General features: G+C 33.6%; 1 protein-coding gene across 4 annotated transcripts; it reads left to right on the plus strand.

Annotated features, from left to right (window-relative positions):
• Positions 1-1819: 1819 nt before the first annotated feature.
• LOC130823953 (protein SEMI-ROLLED LEAF 2) lies at positions 1820-18809 on the plus strand. 4 transcript variants are annotated; one of them, XM_057688789.1, is made up of 20 exons: positions 1820-2414; positions 2635-2801; positions 3357-3431; positions 5084-5199; positions 7315-7429; positions 8608-8736; positions 8910-8957; positions 9054-9259; positions 9357-9553; positions 9664-9959; positions 10107-10256; positions 10342-10689; positions 10768-10917; positions 12415-12490; positions 13491-13618; positions 13734-13922; positions 16952-17092; positions 17188-17307; positions 17453-17659; positions 18326-18809. In XM_057688789.1, exons 2-20 carry the CDS (start codon positions 2667-2669, stop codon positions 18473-18475), a joined length of 2976 nt encoding a protein of 991 aa, XP_057544772.1. In that variant the 5' UTR covers positions 1820-2414; positions 2635-2666; the 3' UTR covers positions 18476-18809. The 4 variants fall into 4 exon arrangements, with proteins under 4 accessions (XP_057544772.1, XP_057544780.1, XP_057544788.1 ...); XM_057688797.1 differs by having other exon boundaries at positions 1937-2414; positions 10342-10539; XM_057688805.1 differs by lacking the exons at positions 1820-2414; positions 2635-2801; positions 3357-3431 and adding an exon at positions 6619-6741.
• Positions 18810-19854: the final 1045 nt, after the last annotated feature.

Raw genomic sequence — 19854 nt, forward strand, 5'->3', positions numbered from 1 at the left:
ATCAAATTGGACAATTAGTTATCTAAAATAATTTATTTGAGTAATATAAATATTTTATATCAAATATTAAATATTTTTATTAATGAATTTGGTCAAATTGCATAATTTAGGCTATTTAATTCAATGTAAAAAAAAAGGTGGAGTACTAGTTTCATTTACTATAATAGATCGAAATACGATAAGTGAACTTTGAATTACGATCGATTATTAATAGCCTATAAATTACTTTAGAGTATTCAATATCAGTAAGAACTAATAAGTAATAACATTGAGTTAATTGTCAATGATATTCTGTAATTATAACTCTATAACTCTATTAGATAGTTTGTATTAGTTTCATTCACTTCAATAGATCTAGTTCCGAACATTATTAAGCTTTAATTTAAATACGATCAATTATTAGTGTAATAGATTTATTATTTTAAAGTATTTAAGGTCACTAATAAGTATAAATACATAATATCATATAAAATGGTTATGATTACTTGATTAATCTAATTCATTTTATTATATATAATAAGTTTCAATTATCAAACTTAGAAATACAATCGATTATTAGTGTAATAGAGTAATGTATATTCTAATAGCTTATACTCCCTCTAATTAAAAACAAATGTCTCATTTGGAATTTGCATAAATTCTCCCTCTAGTAATATATTCTAAATTTCTAATAAGTTAATTACAAGCCTAAAAAGAAATCGAGATAATTACTCTGAATTGGAGAGACTATTAGTTTAGACTTTAGAGTACTCAATAACGCTAATAAGTCTAAGTACGTAACTAATAGCCTATGAGATAGTTTAGATTATTATTCATTCAAACAAATCGAGTTTCGATTATCGAGTTTTAATATTCAATCAATTATCAAAAGTAGCAACATGATGCATTATTAAATAATAGTCTCATATATATATATATATATATATATATATATATATATATATATATATATATATATATATATATATATATAAACTAATTGAAATGAATTGATTTGCCATAAAATGAGCATACATCAATTAAAAACCCGACTATTAACTTATTTCGATATTGACCCGATCAATAGTTGTCCGTAACCGATAACTACTCGAAAAATAAAGCTCGAACCTGATTTGTGCCCGAAAAAACCGAACTAATGTAAGACCGATGACAACCCGAGCTCGATTGACACACGACTCGAATTTCAACCGATAACAAACTAGTTTGAACCCGATAATGCGAACAACCGTTGTTAAACCAACCCGTAACTAACCGATCTGATCCAAGTATGACCCGTTGTTGTATATAACCGAAAATTTACTGATTCAAAAACCGACCAAGCCGAATTACACTCGTCCGAAACCGACCCGATGACCCAATAAACACCTCGTAACAAATGAGTATTTTACTGTTATTTGGGTTCGCGAACGGCATGCACACGATACCCTGGTGAATCTTGACTACAATTATTGGATTGTCTTTCCCCGTCGGCCGTCACAAATAAGACAGTTGGCAAAAGGGTAAATATGTCTTTTTAATATCAAGTCTCCCTTAATTCCCGGGTTAGCTGGGACACATTCTCATCATTAAATCAAATTCCCTTTCCGCCACTTGATAGACCACTCACCATAATTTTTCATTGCTAATATCACTGCCTTTCACGTCTTCACTATTGTCACCACCACATCATCAAGGACATCAACCATCCACATAGCTACACCTCAATGTGGGCCCCATGTTATAAATGATCTCTATTTAATTTTTTTTCATGCCTGTGACCTTATTGGTCAACTCCACGTCGTTTTAGTACCTTTTCAATAAATTATTTAATAGTCTTAAATAATTTTAAATGTTTAAAAAGTTTACACTTGTACAACGATCAATAATATGAGAAGTATTATTATTAATAAGGTGTCAAAATTCAGAAATATTGTTAATAATTTAGGTAGTTCTTTCTCCTCTCCTCTCTATAGAGGTTTCGAAACTGTTTTGATGATTGTCTGTAATTTTTTTGACGTTTCTTTATATTAGTCAAAATTTTTTTTAAAAAAATACTAGTTATTATTAAAATAAAATACTAGAGTTTTTCTTAACTGTTTTTAGATAAATTAATTACATTTTTACTTTTAATTTTTAAAAACTGTAGAGAAAAGAAAAAAAAAAGAACGTTGCCTTTGGGGTCAGTAACCTCCTTCTTCCACTGGCTAAGATTTGGGGTAGAATTTAATCATATGTTTTGTTGAATATTTTTCAATTTAATAATTAATAATTTTGATTTGAATCAATAAACGGTTTAAAAGAATTTTGGTATCAAGTTTCAATTTTTTAGCTTTGAAAAATTGGAGGGCTGTTGGAAGAATTCTCGCTTTGTAACTCTATATTAGGTTTAATTTGTTCAGAGGCGATCAAAGGCTGAACCTTCGTCAAAATTTCTGGTAAGTTTTTATTCGATTTGGTTGAATTCTTTAAGATTTGTGAACCAAATTGGTCCATTTTGACTTTTTATTATGCTTTTGATGTTTGAATGAATTTAATTGGTGAAATTAGAACATTTTTATGCTAAAATTTGTAGAATACTAATTTACTACTAATCGATCAAGTGGATCAATGACTGATTTTACTAATAACATTATTTTGGTTATGGATGAATAATAGAAGTGGGAGGCTGTGAAAACTGATAGTAGGAAATGGGTGTTATCTCCAGACGGGTACTTCCTGTCTGTGGTAGCATCTGCATTTTCTGTCCTTCACTGCGAGCAAGGTCTAGGCAACCAGTTAAAAGATATAAGAAGCTTCTTACTGATATATTTCCTCGAAATCAGGTGAAATTTGCTATCTTTTTCTTATTAGCTTCTGAATTTTGCATCATTGCTTTTGTGGTTGTCTGGTTGATGTCATTTTTTGGTTACTACTTTTTCCAGTTTGCCATGTTGTTGTATTGGATGTTTCTTTTGATAACTGGTTATGTTTTTTGCTTTCTACCAATGAATTAGTTGGAATTTGGATGGTTGTTGTTCTTCACTTTGAGATATATCACATAGAGGCACCGATGTAAGTAGTTTAAGATGGTAAGATGGATTCAATATTTATGTTCTCGTTACTACGTTGTATTGTGGGTATGAGTTGTGATTGTTACATAAAACAGTTGACATAACAAATTTGTGGTAATAAACATGTGCTACCTTGGCGAGTGATTTAAACATTTATGATTTTCTTTGCGAATTTACATGGGGAAAGTACACAATTTTCATCACTACGCTTTGGGTTTATTACCATTTGGCGAAACAAAATGTCCAAGAAAGTATTGTTGCTTTATAGTTTAACTAAAGTTTGTTGTCTGTCTTAATTAAATAACTGCATTATGTTTATTTTCACAGGAAATTGAGCCAAATGATAGAAAGATCGGAAAGCTCAGTGAATACGCATCAAAGAACTCATTAAGAGTTCCAAAGGTGAACCTTCTTTCTTCCTTGTTTGGACAGGAGATCATATTTGATTTGCATTTTTCTTTCCTTTCCTTTCCTCTTTATTTAATATTTTTTTGTGGCAAAGGGAGTAATAGATTTTGATTAGATTTTGTAAGGTACCCTTACTTCAATTGTGCGATGAACACATTGACTTATGTAGAAAGGATTTGGATTGTACAACTACTGTAAAGGATAATTTATAATTTTAGTAGAATATTGTTAACATTTATCCTTTTAGTTTTATTGACTTATGTACAAGTATCACATAAGACTACGGATTTGACATATGAGTATCCAATATGTCACTTTGTATATCTCTTCTTGATTTTAGCCTAGAATGAAGTATTCTAGTATCCATATCCATATCCAAGAGGATCTAACATCTTATTTTTTAAAAGGCGCCTCATATGCGTCTTAAAAAGTGGCTATAGATAAATTGCTTCTCACTGGGCTCATAAGGCACACGCTTTTGCGCTTATGGTTTTCATCGAGGCTAAATCTTTAATACTATGTCATAGAACAACTAGATAAATAAAGAGTTATCTCTTATTCGAAAAGCGAAAAAGAAAACATAAAGGGAATTTTTCTTGTTTTTGAGGAGAGATAAAGAAGAAAAGGATAAGAATTTTCATGGGGTTTTAAAGCTTACTGACTTCTCTATTGATGCCTCCACCACCTTTTAAAAATTTCTGGTTTGTGCTTTTTTATGTTTTTTTATTTTAATTTTTTCTTTCTTTGATTTTATGTCTACTTTCTTAATATTTTTTTCTTTTAATTTTTCTTTATTTCTTCTTTTAATTTTCATGTTCTTTGAAATATCGTCTTCTTTTTTATCCGCTATTTTTAACAATCAGACACAGTGCCTTAGAATCAGATACCTTTGGTGCCTTTTTGCACAATATTAGTGGCTTAGTGATTGATGACAAATCTTTTAGATATTTTGTGCGACAATAATATGAATCTCATGTTGTTTTAGTTATCAAATATGCCTTAATATTGTTTTATAAGCTTTTGAGAAAAAATGTCGCACACCTGCTGAAAGCTAGGCTTTCGCCTTGCACCTTAAGCTTTGCACTCAGATTCTAACACCCTTCTGTGCCTCATGTTTGCTATTAAAACTAAGTTTGACATATGTAGGCAAGTTGAAAATCAAAATGAAAATTCCATGTTACATTGTGTGATGTGACATTTAGGAGGCTATGTGTGATTAACTTAAACCGAGAATAGAAATTGGATATGTTTTTGAGCTTAGCAGAATCAAGTTTTGGAGATAGACTTGTACATTGCATATGAGGACTATAGGATGTCTCTGTTAGTGCCAAAAAAAATTGAAACAGTTATTAATTTTCTTTTTTAGCTTTTTTTTGTCTTGAATCTCCATGCCTTCTTGAGCTATACTTTCCTTTTGTATCTATATAGTTTCTTATATCGTATGTAGAAAGTTTTAGGGCTTATTGTGATGGTCTTAGGCTCATTATTTTACTGTTTCAACGTCTGATCATAATGGTGTCAAAGTGTTGTGCACTCCTATTGATTCTCTTTGCTTTTCTGTATTTGATAAAAACATCGAACAAATGGCGCTGCAGATTCACTGAAAGTGTTCATCTTACACCCCATTCATGGTTCCTACTCTGCAGATATCTGAATACTTGGAACAGAGATTTTACAAAGATCTACGGACTGAGAATATAGGGTCAGCGAAGGTTGTGGTGTGTGTCTACAGGAAATTTCTATCTTCATGTAAGGAGCAAATGTAAGTTTGATGTCTCTTTGTTTTTTTCTTCATTGAGACTTGAGACTTTTTCTAAGTCACAAATTTATTATTGTTTTATACTTTGGTTCTCTATGATTTGATAGTGGTATCTCATAGTTTATACCTTTTGCTGTTCTAAGGGAAGCCTTCTTGTTATATTCAATTTTTTGGTTGTCTTTAGGTGATTTTGTTCGAGTTAAACTTGTGATTGTGCCAGTTTATTTTTTAAACATGAAGTTATCTAAGATCGGTGACATCACTTGGAATCTTGAGTTTTGGTGATGAGGGTGACAATGTTTCCCTTTTGTTATGTTTGGGGAGAATGTTTAGGCTGTTTTCCTGCTTTCGAGGATGGATTTTGTGCTCATACGATCTTATCATGTGGGAAATGGTACTGTCAGGTTGAAACATTGAGTATATAGATCCATCTGCTTTTAATTAATGATGACTGACCTATATGAATTAGTACAAAACATAGGCAGATTACTTTTGTTGTTATGTTCATGTGGTGGAACAAAACAATGCTTTGGCTGCCTATTAATATTATTTCGGAATATTATAAAACAAGAAAAGAGAGTAGATACACATAAACTGCTGCTGTAACGGGGAGGAGGGAGGCGTGAAGTTCATTGTGGTAGATGTGCTTAAGACTCTCAACATTGTACTTTTTTCCTAATTATTTTCTTGTTGCTATATATACCCATTTAGAAAATTTGTGTTTAATTTTTATGGAGAAAAAAGAATGGAGACCTAGGAAGTTTCGAAATTCTCTCCGTTTAATCATAAATTTTGAAGGATCTATTTTTTTATTACAGATAAGACAATATATGATATTTCTCTCTGTGTGTCAAACTGTGTTTTTTTAAATAAGATCTTAGAGGAAAGTGAAGATTAGGTTATCATGAAATTTAATTGAAGAAAAACTATCAGTGAGGTTGGCGTTCTTTTAAACATGCTCTCTCCATTCCACTTGACGTTTTCACTTTCACTTTATTCAATTTTGGCATGCTTTTTTTCACCTGGTTCCATGAGCGACTTTGAAAAACCCATTTGTCATTTTTTGCTAAACATCTCTCTCTCTGCCATTAAAAGCATAAAAGGGACCTACTTTTTCCATTTACCTTGTACACCAAGCTACAATTGGTGGAACATTAATTTAAAAAGGAGGAAATAATCATTTTTCATTGTCTAACAATACATGACATAATTTACAATTATATTTATATTTCTGTAGATCGTGAATTTTACAGAACTTATGTATTCCAAGTATAAGTAGTCATTACTCAGTAGACATACAATTAGTGGATAATACTTATAAGACAAAAATTCATCTGTTTTTCGACTTCTCCATCATCCAATAGTCTTAGAACAATGAAAAGTGCCTTGTTTTTATTTCATACAACTTTATTGTCTTTATAGCTCTTCTACTATCCAACTACAACATTGAGAAGCAATGGAAGCCACCTCTAAAGGCAACACAAATGTTGTGAGAATTGAAAGGTCCTCAATGATGTTATGTATGCAGCAAGAAAGATATAGGAGGTATAAGTGCAGATTGTTCTGCTTTTTTCACTGGGGTTTCTCTCTTAGTTCCTGACATTTTCTCAGTTTTTGAAGGGTTTGGCACTCAAGTCATGTATAATTTTCTAGAAGCTAATGTTAATCTGTTCAAAACCATAATTATTTAATCGTTGTGTATGCTGTGTAAATTTTGAAAAGATTCTTGTGCCTTTTTTGGATGTTAGGTATGTTTGTGTAGTTTTACGGTGTTATTGTAGAACAATTATCTTCAACAAAAGAGATGAAATGTGATGTGGATTTGGAACAACGTGTCACAAAAAATTGTATCATAAACACGTTGAGTTGATAAAATGACTAATGCATAACAAGCATTCTGGATAAAGAGATTGGATGGAAAGTAAGCAATTTTAAAGTTTGTCCTTGAATACATAGAGCTAGAGATGGCTTAGGTTACCAACACAATATATGAATTCTCTACTATCCTCCACTAAATTGCTAATTCAGTTGCACTAGTTTGCATGTATTATTTATTATTGATGTGATTGGTCATTCTTTTGGATGCTTTGTTTGTTTTGGGAACTCAATATATTGCAGGCCATTATACGCAAGCAGCTTATTAGCAATCATCCGAACTCTTTTAGATCAAACTTCCCAGGAGGAAATGCAAATATTGGGTTGCAATGTCCTTGTTGACTTCTTAAATGTCCAGGTAAGGAGCTATATCTCACTTACCAAACCATAATTCATGCTAAAGAATAAGGAAATATGGTTGACAACTAAGGAAGCCATTGAAGGTTTTCCATTGGACCAAACCTTTATAGTAGGCTTTTGAAGAGTGGGTATGAAGGGATTACACATATATGCTTTCGTCCCTGCTCCTGAAAAAGCAAGGTGGCTTTTTCCTATTCATAGAAGTTGAATAAGGTCTTATGTTACTCGTTTTCTTCACTTGACGCTTAGACATGGGTAGGAAACATGGACACTTCATTTTTGTTCAAATGTTTGGAATATTTCACAACATAGCCAAATAGGAAACTTGGGCAAATATTTGTTATAGACATTGGTATATGGGTCTGAGTACATGGATAAGGACTTTAAGATACCTTTTATCTAGTTTGGGGACGTTGTAGTGATTTATGCTTAATACTTCTGAATGACTTCAGCATATAGAAAGCACTGTCCTAGTATGTGATAATTCTCTCTCTCTCTCTCTATATATATATATATTGTATTGTATTTCTATATATACTTTTGAAAATGAGAAGGGTAAGAAGCACTCTACACCCTTGATTTCACTAAGATAAAAAAATCTAATGTCACAATTGAGCCAAAAACACATAAATGTAAAAGTTACTATGTTACACAGAAAAGATACTATGACATAAATTTGAAGAATATTCTTAATTTATAACATAGTATCCTTTTTTATATGTATAGTGACAAAACAAAAATCCTTCTCATCCTTCTTATTTTAAAATCCTTCTTATTTGATCCAACATATATATATATATATATATATATATATATATATATATATATATATATATATATATATATATATATATATATATATGTATATATATATATATGTATATATATATATATGTATATATGTTGTGTATTGTATTTCTATGTGATAATTCTATCTTGGATTTATATGACCTCTTAGAAGTACCTTTTATTGTACTTCAGTGTGTTGTATGCTGGAGCCACTTAATGAGGGTAAAGTTGCGTACATCCGACCCCCAGACCCCACCCTAGGTGGGAGCCGCTTAATGAGATTGGGGCAATGAAATGTTTTTGTTGTTGTATGGTATGAGTTAATATAAAAATTTAGATGGAACTTTTCTAAATTTAATTCATTTTAACATGCTTAACTATGGTTAGGTTGAGAGTACATATATGTTCAACATAGAAGGCCTTGTTCCGAAACTTTGTCAACTAGCTCAAGAAGTCGGGGATGATGACAGATCATTATGCCTGCGGTCCGCTGGATTGCAAGCACTTTCTTCGATGGTACTATCCCTCTTGACTTTGATGATGGCATATGTTCTCATCATTTTTTAATCTGCCTCTACCCCCCTCCCCAACCAAAAAAGGCATCTTACAATGAGTGATTTAGTGAAAAAATGTTGCACAGTGCTTGTACTTTTTGTTGGGTTAATTTTCTGAAACTGTACTGTATGCAGGTCCGATTCATGGGTGAGCAGTGTCACATTCCAATGGAATTTGATAAGGTAAGAATGAAGCTGCTCTATACTCATATTTTAACCCTTTAGACCTGTTAGTTTTTTTTAACAATGTGATATTTCTTCGTTGGATAAATACAATAGATCATATCAGCAACCTTAGATAATTTTGCGGATGCCCAAGTAACACTGGAAAATGGCAATCATCATGTGATATTGTGTGAACAAGATCGATGTAGCCGGTTATCAATAAATTCAGACAATAATGGGTCATCAACCTCTAACATTTGCAAAGATTCCCCTTCGTCAGTAGATATCCTCAATATCAAACAACAGTTAGAGCTGCCGGTGTAAGTGAACTCTTGTCATCTTTTAAAACTTTTGTTATTGAACTGCTATTTTTTTCTCAATCCAAATTCTGTCTTTTTCCTTGTTCCTCCTTTCCAGAAATGCTTCAAAACGTCCTTCTTATTGGTCTAAGGTCTGCTTGTATAACATGGCTGGTCTAGCGAAGGAAGCTACAACTGTCAGGCGTGTTCTTGAACCTTTTTTTCATAGGTTTGATTCAGAAGACTACTGGTCTCCTGAGAGAGGGCTTGCCGCCTCTGTCTTGATGTTTATGCAAGTGGTTTTGGAAGACTCAGGTTTGCTACTATTCTTGTCACTTGAATATGCTTAATACTATTACAGTCCTTTAGAATTTCAGTATGGTGGATTGACGTTTGATTCTTGTCTTTATGGTGATATTCTGCAGCTGAAGATAATTCTCATTTGTTATTATCTATCTTGGTGAAGCACTTGGATCACAAAAATGTTGCCAAGCAGCCTCTTAAACAGATCAGTATTATTCATGTCATCAGCCAACTTGCTCAATACATTAAAATACAGGCTTCAGTTGCTTTAACAGGTGCATTAACTGATCTACTGAAGCATCTACGCAAGTGCATGCAATATTCAGTGGAATTTTCTAGCACTGGAAGTGGTGGAGAGAAATTAAATGCAGATCTCCAGTTGGCCTTAGAAAAATGTATCTCTCAGCTGTCATGTAAGGTTCGTTATTTGATCTTCACTTCTTTTGCTATTGTAATAGTTACAAGTTAAAATTTCTAATTCCATTTAAGTCACTTAAGGATTTGTGCTTATTTTTGCAAATGTATCTTAAATTACTAATACTGTGATGGTATGAAATACTAACAGGTTGGAGATGGTGGGCCAATTCTTGATATGATGGCTGTGGTGCTTGAGAATGTTTCAAATAGCAATATTGTTGCCCGAACAACTATCTTTTCTGTTTATCGCACTGCCCAGATTATTTCTTCCCTACCTAATTTATCATATCACAAAAAGGTGAACTATCCTTTTTAAACTGACTGCTTACTGTTATCATAAAGTTTGATTATATTAATGCCTATCTAATTTTCTTAATCTCCAGACCTTTCCTGATGCTTTATTTCACCAACTGTTGATTGTCATGGGCCACCCAGATTCTGAAACTCGGATCGGTGCACATCGTGTTTTGTCTACTGTGCTTATGCCGTCCTTAATTTTCCCCTGGTTAGACCAAAAAGAGTTGGCTGTGCAAAGCAGTTTGTGGCCGTCATCTAACCTTTCAGCTTTAACAACAGATAGTGTAAGTTCCATTGACGGAAGTGTAGAGAAAGTACAACCAACAGACTCAATGAAAAATAGCCAGAGATGTAATGATGTGAAACAACATCGAGTTTATAGTTCACATAGTAAATCATGTAGTTTTAAGAGTGCTATGACAAATGGAAAAATGGTGAGAATGCTAAATTCTTTTCATTCTCTTGTTTGAATCTAGGTATTTTAATTTTTGTATTGCTTTTGTGTTTCGCAGGAGCTTACTTCACTTAGACTGAGTAGTCATCAAGTCAGTCTCTTGCTTTCTTCTATATGGGTTCAGGCAACTTCTATAGAAAATATGCCTTCCAATTTCGAAGCAATGGCCCATACATATAATATTGCTTTGCTATTGACCCGGACCAAGGTGAAATTCTTTTTCCAGCTCTACTTCAACGCTAACTATATTAGTAAACAATGCTTCTAATGACAGCTCCAACAATTTGATTCCCCTTTGTTGTACATGTACTAAAACAACAGAAAAAAGACTTAAAACTAATTTTCTAATCCATCCTCTTTGTTGGGAAAGTGGTTGGAGAACAATTATGTAGCTTCTTGTAGAATGTCCAGTCTGATGGAAATGGTGTCTTATTATCGAGCTTTTGCAGACATTCTCTTTTAATTTTTATACTGTAGATGACTAGTGTGAATCATCTTTTTGCAGTTTTCTTTGATAATAAATAACAGATGCAAATCAGTACTTTGCTATCTGATTAGATAAGCATCTTATTTTGTGTTAGTGTGATACCTTTTTTCTGGAATCTTTTTTTATTGTGTTTGTGAAGGTTATCTAGGAGTCTTACAAAACCTATCCATCAATCAAGTTTTTCTTTATTTTAGCGATCTGACGAGATGTTAGTGACATTCCTAAGCTCTGCTTTGCTCATTTTTCTACACTGGAGCTCCTGTATACATACAAATATAGATTTTATGGCATTGATGATGACAATTGCATAGTTTAAATATTTTTCAACTTTTGAATTATGGTTTTGCTCATCAAATATGACTCATAAATTTATGTGCACGTCCTATTTCCGTGAAGTATCAGATGATGTTTGCAATCCAAGGTCAACCGAAATAATCTTTTTGTTATTATAAGGGCAATGTTGTGTACATTTGAAACCCCCCCTCCTATTTTCAAATATTCATGTTTGCTGATTAATCTCCATGTCTACATCCTTTGTTCAACTCCTCTTCAAGATTATCAATCATCTCATGATAGTTATGAAGAACTCCGCAAATGGGGTGTCACTTTCTCTGTAACGAACTCTTAAAATTGGAAGATTTTCTCTATGATTGTCAAAAACAGACTTCTTTATGCTAGAAATATGCAATACTGTAAACTGGACACTAATCGGACACATTACATGAGGACTGTCATTTGCAAAGTCTCTCTCATCCAACTATAATTTTCTGGATGTAACCATTTCCGCGGCTATTCTCCTGCTGAGTTCTGATCCCTGTAGAGGCATAGACCCCATCAGTTGCTGTGGAGGACCTCCGTTGTATCTAATGAAGGCAGTTGTGGTATACAGCTAATCAGTGTTTATAATTCCAACTATACACCTTCTTCTTAGACTACTAAGTAGCTTTTCCCCCCCACCCGGCCCAACGAAGAAAAGGAAAAAAGAAAAAAGCATTTTTTTGTTTTATATAAGTGAGTCGAAATATATCGATCTGGAATCTGGATAAATTGATTATTGTTGAATTATGTTTCAGTTTACCTTTCTGCTTTGTATAAATCAATTGACATAACATTATGTAGCCTTACGTATTTTTTGTGTATTATTTGTCCCATTAGAAATTCAGCACATACTCCTTTATAGTCCGTTTCACTTGAATAATGATTCATTTTAAATGACAGACCTCCAGTCACATGGCTCTGGTTAGGTGTTTCCAGCTAGCATTTTCTCTGAGAAGCATGTCTCTTGACCACGAAGGTACTCTCTTTATTTCTCATCAACCTTCACCTTTGAGTGACCCTTGGTTCTTGGTCGATACTTTTTAATGGTGTGAACATAATTATGGTTTTTATTTGCTTGATGTCTAAACTATAACGATTATCTTGTACTCTTGTTGGCCGACAATTTTTGAGTTACTTTCCGTGATTCTCAAATGTAGCTTCTATTAACCTATTATTCTCTTAAACTTAGCAAATACTTCACTTGATTGGCACCGCTGGTCCTGCTTTCGAAGAAGGAAGGGTATTTTTGGTGATAATGTATTGAAGTTTCATATTGTGTTGGAATCTTTGCTCTTAAGTCTAAATCCAGTTCACAACTGAATTTTTAAGAGAATGCGTTGTAGCATCTCATATGGTATGAGATCATATAAATACTACAAAGATCACAAAGCTTTTGCCTTGAAATTTTCCAATAGGCAGCGATGTATTGCTTAAAAGAACATAGCTTTCTGTTTTTATACTGTCAATACGAATTTAGGTTTCCTGGGTTCTTCTCTTCAAAGCTCATTGACATTCACATGATCCAACCTTTCCCTGCAGTCATTTTGTCTAATTGTTGAAGTTATTGTGTGTGTGTGTGTGTGGGGGGGGGGGGGGGGGGGGGGGTGAATAATCTCTACCTATATGTGAAAGTTGGGGTTGTTACAAGCTGGATAAAGAAAGGTTGGATATTTTTGCAAAAGAAAACCACTTCTTTTTAATCAGAAGAACTTGAATTGAAAGTTTGCTTTTGAACTTCCCTAAAATAATTGATTTTAGATTTCTAAATCTTACTTATCATTGCTGTGCATTGTTTTCCAGAAGCCAGTGGGTGATTAGTTGTGATCTGATTAGCTAACATACTTTGTGAAGTGTGGTTTTTAGCTTTTGAATTTGGGGCTTTGCATATTTTCCACCTTAATTAAAACAATTGAAATTCTCCTTTTTGTGCATACCTTTTGATTGTGGTTATATATGTATATATATACTTTTGAAAGGAGGTCTGCAACCATCTCGAAGAAGATCTCTCTTCACCATGGCGTCTTGCATGCTAATATTTTCAGCAAGAGCGGGCAATCTTCCAGAGTTGATTCCCATTGTTAAATCATCTTTGACAAACTTAACGGTATTACGCCCTCAAGATTATTCATTGCATAATGCTTTTTCACAGTTGAATTTTAATGCCCTTTACACACCCTAATTGTTGTGAGGCTGTACTTATGGATAATAATTTTTGACAGATTGATCCGTATTTGGAATTGGTTGAAGATATCAGACTCCAAGCAGTCATTGAGAATACAAAGGCCTACGGATCAGAAGAAGATGATTTAGCAGCATTGAAATCTCTTACAGCGATTGAATCAGATGAACATCAGTTAAAAAAAACTGTCATATCTCACTTGATGTCTAAATTTGCGAAGTTATCTGAGGTAAAATTGCTACTGTACTTTTATTAAGGTGCTTAGTTAATTGTTGGATTGTGAAATTAACTTAAGTAGAAGTGTTTTGGTAAAAAATTAACTTATAGCAGAAAGTTGATATGTATTAAATGACAAGAGAACAATTGAACTTTTAGAAACAATTAATTTCAATCATCCAACCTTTTTATGGTGTTCTTTTAAGCTATGCTACATATCTTCTAATAATGAACTACAGTTGCTATAACAAGTTACCTAGTCCATTGTGGCAGATATTACCAAACCTCTGTATTTCCTTCTCTATTTTACTCCTGTTTTTCTTCTGCTTTCCTTATTTTCTTTAGTTTTTCAATGGCAATATGGTCAAACATACATGTTGTATGTAAGCTTGAAACACAAGGTTGCATACAAAATGAAGGGGAACATATCTCAAGCTGACAGAGACAAGGCATATTGCACCTATCATAAGGTCCACTTTTACGGGAGAAAAGTCTACTTTATGCAGGGAAAGAGTTTACTTTCTGAATGACAGGATTTGTACTGCGATAAATGAAGAGATCAGAATCTGCAGGTCGAGTTTAGGTGTGTTGAAGCCAATTTAAGGGAAACCTGTTAAAGATCATGTGAGGGAAATAAGGAGAGGGTGTATGGATTAAGAATGGACTAATGATGAGTGGAATGGAGGAGATGGAATGAATGTTGTTGGGATATGCAGGCCTAATGTCTGCTGATTTGTAATAGAACCTGGATAAGTGAAGTGGAGGGATTAAGGAATGCAATGATAGAGGAAAGTAAGTAAGAATTTTGCTGATACAGATACACCACATCAGGAAATAGTCTACGCCTTAGTGATGCAGATACACCACACTAAGAATTAGAGGCTCTTAAGAACACATGCAAGGTGCCAAGGCTTGCAAAGGATCGGAACTTCCTTAACTCAAATCCTAATTCAAGAATTTATGGCAAAGCAGATGGTTTGAACCAAAGTTCAATTTTTCATAATTTCTTTTTCACCTCTTAAATGAAATACTAGCTGCCTATTCATACCAAGCTAAGAACAAGCTGAAATAAAAAATAAAAAAAAAACAAAAAAGAAAATCAATTGTAATCCTAAACCTAAGTAAACACAAAAGGATGATGTAGCAAGATGATGGATTGATGACTTGGCATGCTCAGTATCTTTCCTGGCTTTAAGGTGTAACTGTCTAACTGAATTTGTAACCTCCTAGTTTATAGAGGGAAACTTGTCATAGCTGTAGGTAATTAGCCTCAATACTTCATATCTTGCCTTGCACGTTTCAGTAGGTATGTAACTGTCATAATACATTCTGTGCAACTTCCACATGATCAAAATATCAGCTAAACATTCCATAACTGACTGCATAGTGAGTCAGTTGTGCATAACTTCCTTAGGTAGTGAGCTAGTTTATTTTTGATTGTAACCCTATTCAACGAGGCCTTGTACAACTATTATCCATGATGTACTTGATCACCGATGATCCGTAATTGATCTTTCAACAAAACTGAAGCAATATCAATGAGTCACTTGACTCAGCAACAACCTGCGGCTGTCTTGCTGTTTCTGTTGCAGTCTTAGGACTTAACTCATTCATCTCCTTAGACGTCAAATGACTTAGCTCATTCATCTCCTTAGACGTTAAATGACTTAGCTCATTCATTTCCTTAGATGTCAACAGTTGTCGTGATGTTAAATCCAAAACGCCGCCTTGGCGGTTACGTAACATGTAAACCCCAATATTTCACCGTTACGTTATTTTTCGGGAAGAGGTTATAGAAACATTTTTCAAACATCTCCCTAAATTGTAGAAAAAAGTTTTTCTAACATCTTCCCGTCAAAATTTCACTAAAGCCTATTAACTTTTATTATTACAGATTACTTAAAATTTAGTTATTCATAATTGTAATCGCTTACTAATATAATCAAATATTAAGTTGATTAAATTGTCCACTAAAAGTACCTCATATAGTGCAATTATAATAGCTACGAACATAGTATTGCATAATAATAGTAGTTCAACAACAAAATTGCAATTATAAGCTTAAAATTCCCCTTATATGATCTTTTCCCCAAAATTTACACCATGTTGACCGCAATTCGCACTATTAATCCTTCATAGCCGACACCTCGGCCGCATACGCTGCGAAGGATCTTGAATTAGGGTAATGCATGACACATCAGCAAGTCACTTGTTCTGTAAAGGTTTGATTACTAAGATAACACAAAGGTGAGAATATTGTGAAAAGGTTGGAATAATACTAAGTTTTTTCAACCATTAATATGTTAATGATAAGTGTTGCAATTTGTAGAACTTCAAGACAAATTGTATGAGAAAATGATGCATGGGTGAAGTCAGAGTTGCCAAACTCTTGGCTTTGCTAACTAGACTCATTGGCTGTACAAGGCTACACGTGAATTGTTTTTAGGAAGATTGTTGGCCCTTTGTGGGCTTAAAAATAAAACACCTGATATTCTTACCTGCATAACTCAGGACCAGAAAATCTTTTAATGGTTAAATTTTCATAGTAAAAATGGTAAGTAGCAATGGAAACCAGAAAGATTGTTTGTGGGCTGTGTGTGTGTGTTGACTAAATATTCCCCTGTTTGCGACTTTTTTCTTTAGGCTTTTAGTTTCTTAGAACTTTTTTGTTAGAATTTATAGGAAACTAAGAGTGCGTTTGGATGGAAGGAGGAAATAAAGGGAAAGGAAGGGATGGAGGAATCCCTCTTTAGATAATAAAATGGGAGAGAAGGAATTTAGAGGGATTGGATGGATGTTTTTTTGTTAAAGTATCAATCTTTCCAAAGCTGAAAAGATTTAAAGGGAAAACTCTTATCTCCTTTCCTTTTCCTTCTCTTCCCTCCTAAACAAACAAGAGTTTATTTCCTTCTATTTCTCTTCCCTTCCTTTCCCTTCCCTTCCTCCCCCTTCCTTTCCTTTCTTTTCTCTCCAAAGTTGTTATTCAAACATAGTGTAAATAGACAAAAAATTCTTATTGCTGCCCGTACTTGCTTTACACAGGACGAGTTATCTGGCATCGAAAAGCAACTTTTACTGGGTTTTTCACCTGATGAGTCATATCCTTTGGGGGGCCCACTGTTTATGGAGACTCCACAACCGTGCTCCCCGCTTGCGCAGCTCAATTTTCAATCTGCTGATGAGGTTTGATTTCTTGATACTTTTTTCATGTTTCATGCATTCCTCCTATAGACCAATAACTAGAACTCTTTTCTTAATGATGTTGCATTTTCATTCAGGTGGCTTCTGCATTTTTTGATGACGTCGTAAGTGATGCCAATGGAAGCCAATCTGGTCGCAAAACATCTATTTCTTCCAATTCACTTGACATTCTTAATGTGAACCAGCTTCTCGAGTCGGTGAGTTCAGTTCATATCATTGTTTTGCGCCAGTGATTTAATCACTACTTAGTACTTGCTCCATGTTGGTTCACTCTAGAAAGACTACTGTTGAATGCTACAGTTTTATTAACGTATATATCGTATCTTTTTACATCACAAACAGGTATTGGAAACAGCTCAACAGGTGGCTAGCTTTCCTGCCTCCACCACCATAATATCTTATGACCAGGTGAAGGACCAATGTGAAGCCCTTGTTACAGGCAAGCATCAAAAGATGTCTGTGCTCCAAAGCTTCAAGCAACAACTAGAATCCAAAGCTATTGTACTTTCCAGTGACACTGAGATGAAAAGGCCTTCTCTCATGGATTTGGTAAGATTATATGTTGTTCTTATACACATACTTCTCTAGAATTGATCGTGCAATACACACACATCCCCTACCCTCTTTTTGTCTTCTTTCATTGAGTAAGAAGCCCTCTCAAATGATGTTTTTTATGGTATCGATATTCGACAGGGGAGGTGAAAGGAAAGTAGAGGGTGAAGTGGGATTGTGCTTTCCTCTGAAATCGTTCAAATTATTACTCGGAGTTGGTTTTTCAAAAAGGAAAAAGCATCCGCCCACTTTCCTCCCCTTCTATTCCTTTCCCTTTTTAAATAAATGAAATCGTATCTATTACTCCCCCTCCCATATCTCTTTAACTTCTTTAATTCAAACACTTAATAACACTGGTCGGGACAGAAGCACTGTTTGGGATGGAACACTGTTTCTGAAGATGACACCTGAGCTTAGATCTCGGTGGTAACTGAGTAAGGTACCACACCACTGTGGTCTCCCTACCCCATGTACACATACTCAAATCATAGATGATAAGACAAAGGCCAGTCTAGGCACAGCCGTACGTAGGACCAACCAAACAAGGCAGAACCTTTATAAGTTGTACTATAATCAGCCACACAAGAAGAACGTTTGTTTTTTTTTTTTTTTGTAACTTGAAATGCTCGACTTATTTCTTTGTGTTGTTTATCTTCCATGAAGGAATTGGAACCTAATGTATCTTCGATGGGCAAAGAACTGATTCACAGTCATGATAAGTTGTACCCTTGCGCGTTGGAATATGGGTACCAGTCTTTTCGGTTACCACCTGCAAGTCCCTATGACAAGTTTTTAAAAGCAGCAGGATGCTGAGTTGATCAATGCTAACTGTGTATTTAATGTATGTAATAGCATTATAGTTACCTTCTCTATTTTTTACTTCATTCTTAATTTGGGTTTTCCATAAGTGGTCAATTATTTCATTCTTTGTAATGGAAAGGCATGTTATATAGTAGTATGTGTTATGACGTTTTTTGGGTCATAGTGATGAAGAACCATGTTAATGAGATGTTGAGATACTTTCAAGGCTGTTGTGGGAATATCAAATATATCCTTCTTTAAAAAGATACTATTGATGTGTTGGAAACATTATGCAGAATTTGAGGAGACATTTATATTATAATATTTGCATACAACGTTGTAATCCTATGACTGCTTGCATTGACTTGTGTGTAATACTTTTATTATTTTATTATTTATTTGCTTGAAATGAGAATCGAAATATGATGCTCTATTTTAATAAGACATAAAATTATAAACACTTTTTATTTGTAAATGATACGTAATATTAAAGTTAATTAAAAATAATTTTTGTTATTGTTAACAAGGATAATATTATGTACATTTGATTTTTCTACGGTGTGCCAAGGTGAAAGTGATTAATAGTGTTTAAATAATTCATTTTTCTATGTCACAAACATTTCCTTGACTCAATAGGAATATCGTTAAGAGCACTACTTTCTTTTGTTTCGTTTTCCTCTAAACTTCATCCACCTCTACTTTTTTATATTCTTCTCATGAATTCATTATTTCTTTCATTGTTTTCTTCAAAATGTCAACAATCTTCCTTTTACATCCATTGGAAAAATCAACAAAGCACACCGTTCATCTATCCTTAATCTCTTTATCTTGGATTGAAAATGTTATGTTGTTTATCTTTAACAAACTTTAACAACTAAGAACCTGTCTTTTTTAACCATACCATAAAAATCATTCTCCTATTTTCTCAGTTACAACTTGTATAACTCTTTGTGCACCTTCAACTTTGTTTCACCAACTTGTTTTGAATTGGTTTTGTCTTCTTTGTATTTTGTAATAGTCTTTTTACTTTTATCATTTTTCTAAAAATAAATATATTTTTTTTCGGAATTTACTTCCTCTTTCGACTATGTGGTGTCCTTATTCACCATAATACAACCCATGTAATGTCTTAGCCACACAAGTAATGCAATGCCTTATTTGTGTCAAGGTTGAATCTATTTCTTTAACTCTTAACAACAAATCATTTCTGCATGTTCTTCATTTAGGTTAACTATTTGATTGTTCGTTGTTATTAATTTAGGCTCCCACACGAGTTAAAGTGCATATAAACATTAATGACCAAGAATTTATACAAGATGGCTATAGATTAGTCTCTTATAACCTTATAATTTAGATTACTTCTATTTCGGTTCAAGCCTAGTAAAGCAGCT

This window comes from Amaranthus tricolor, chromosome 1 (genome assembly GCF_026212465.1).
Source record: "Amaranthus tricolor cultivar Red isolate AtriRed21 chromosome 1, ASM2621246v1, whole genome shotgun sequence".
NCBI lineage: Eukaryota > Viridiplantae > Streptophyta > Magnoliopsida > Caryophyllales > Amaranthaceae > Amaranthus > Amaranthus tricolor.

Coding starts and splice junctions, on each gene's coding strand:
- LOC130823953 (XM_057688789.1), top strand. CDS start 2,667: ATGGGTGTTATCTCCAGACGGGTACTTCCTGTCTGTGGTAGCATCTGC. Junction 5,200..7,314: donor TCTTCATGTAAGGAGCAAAT/GTAAGTTTGATG, acceptor AATATATTGCAG/GCCATTATACGCAAGCAGCT. Junction 13,923..16,951: donor AATTTGCGAAGTTATCTGAG/GTAAAATTGCTA, acceptor TGCTTTACACAG/GACGAGTTATCTGGCATCGA.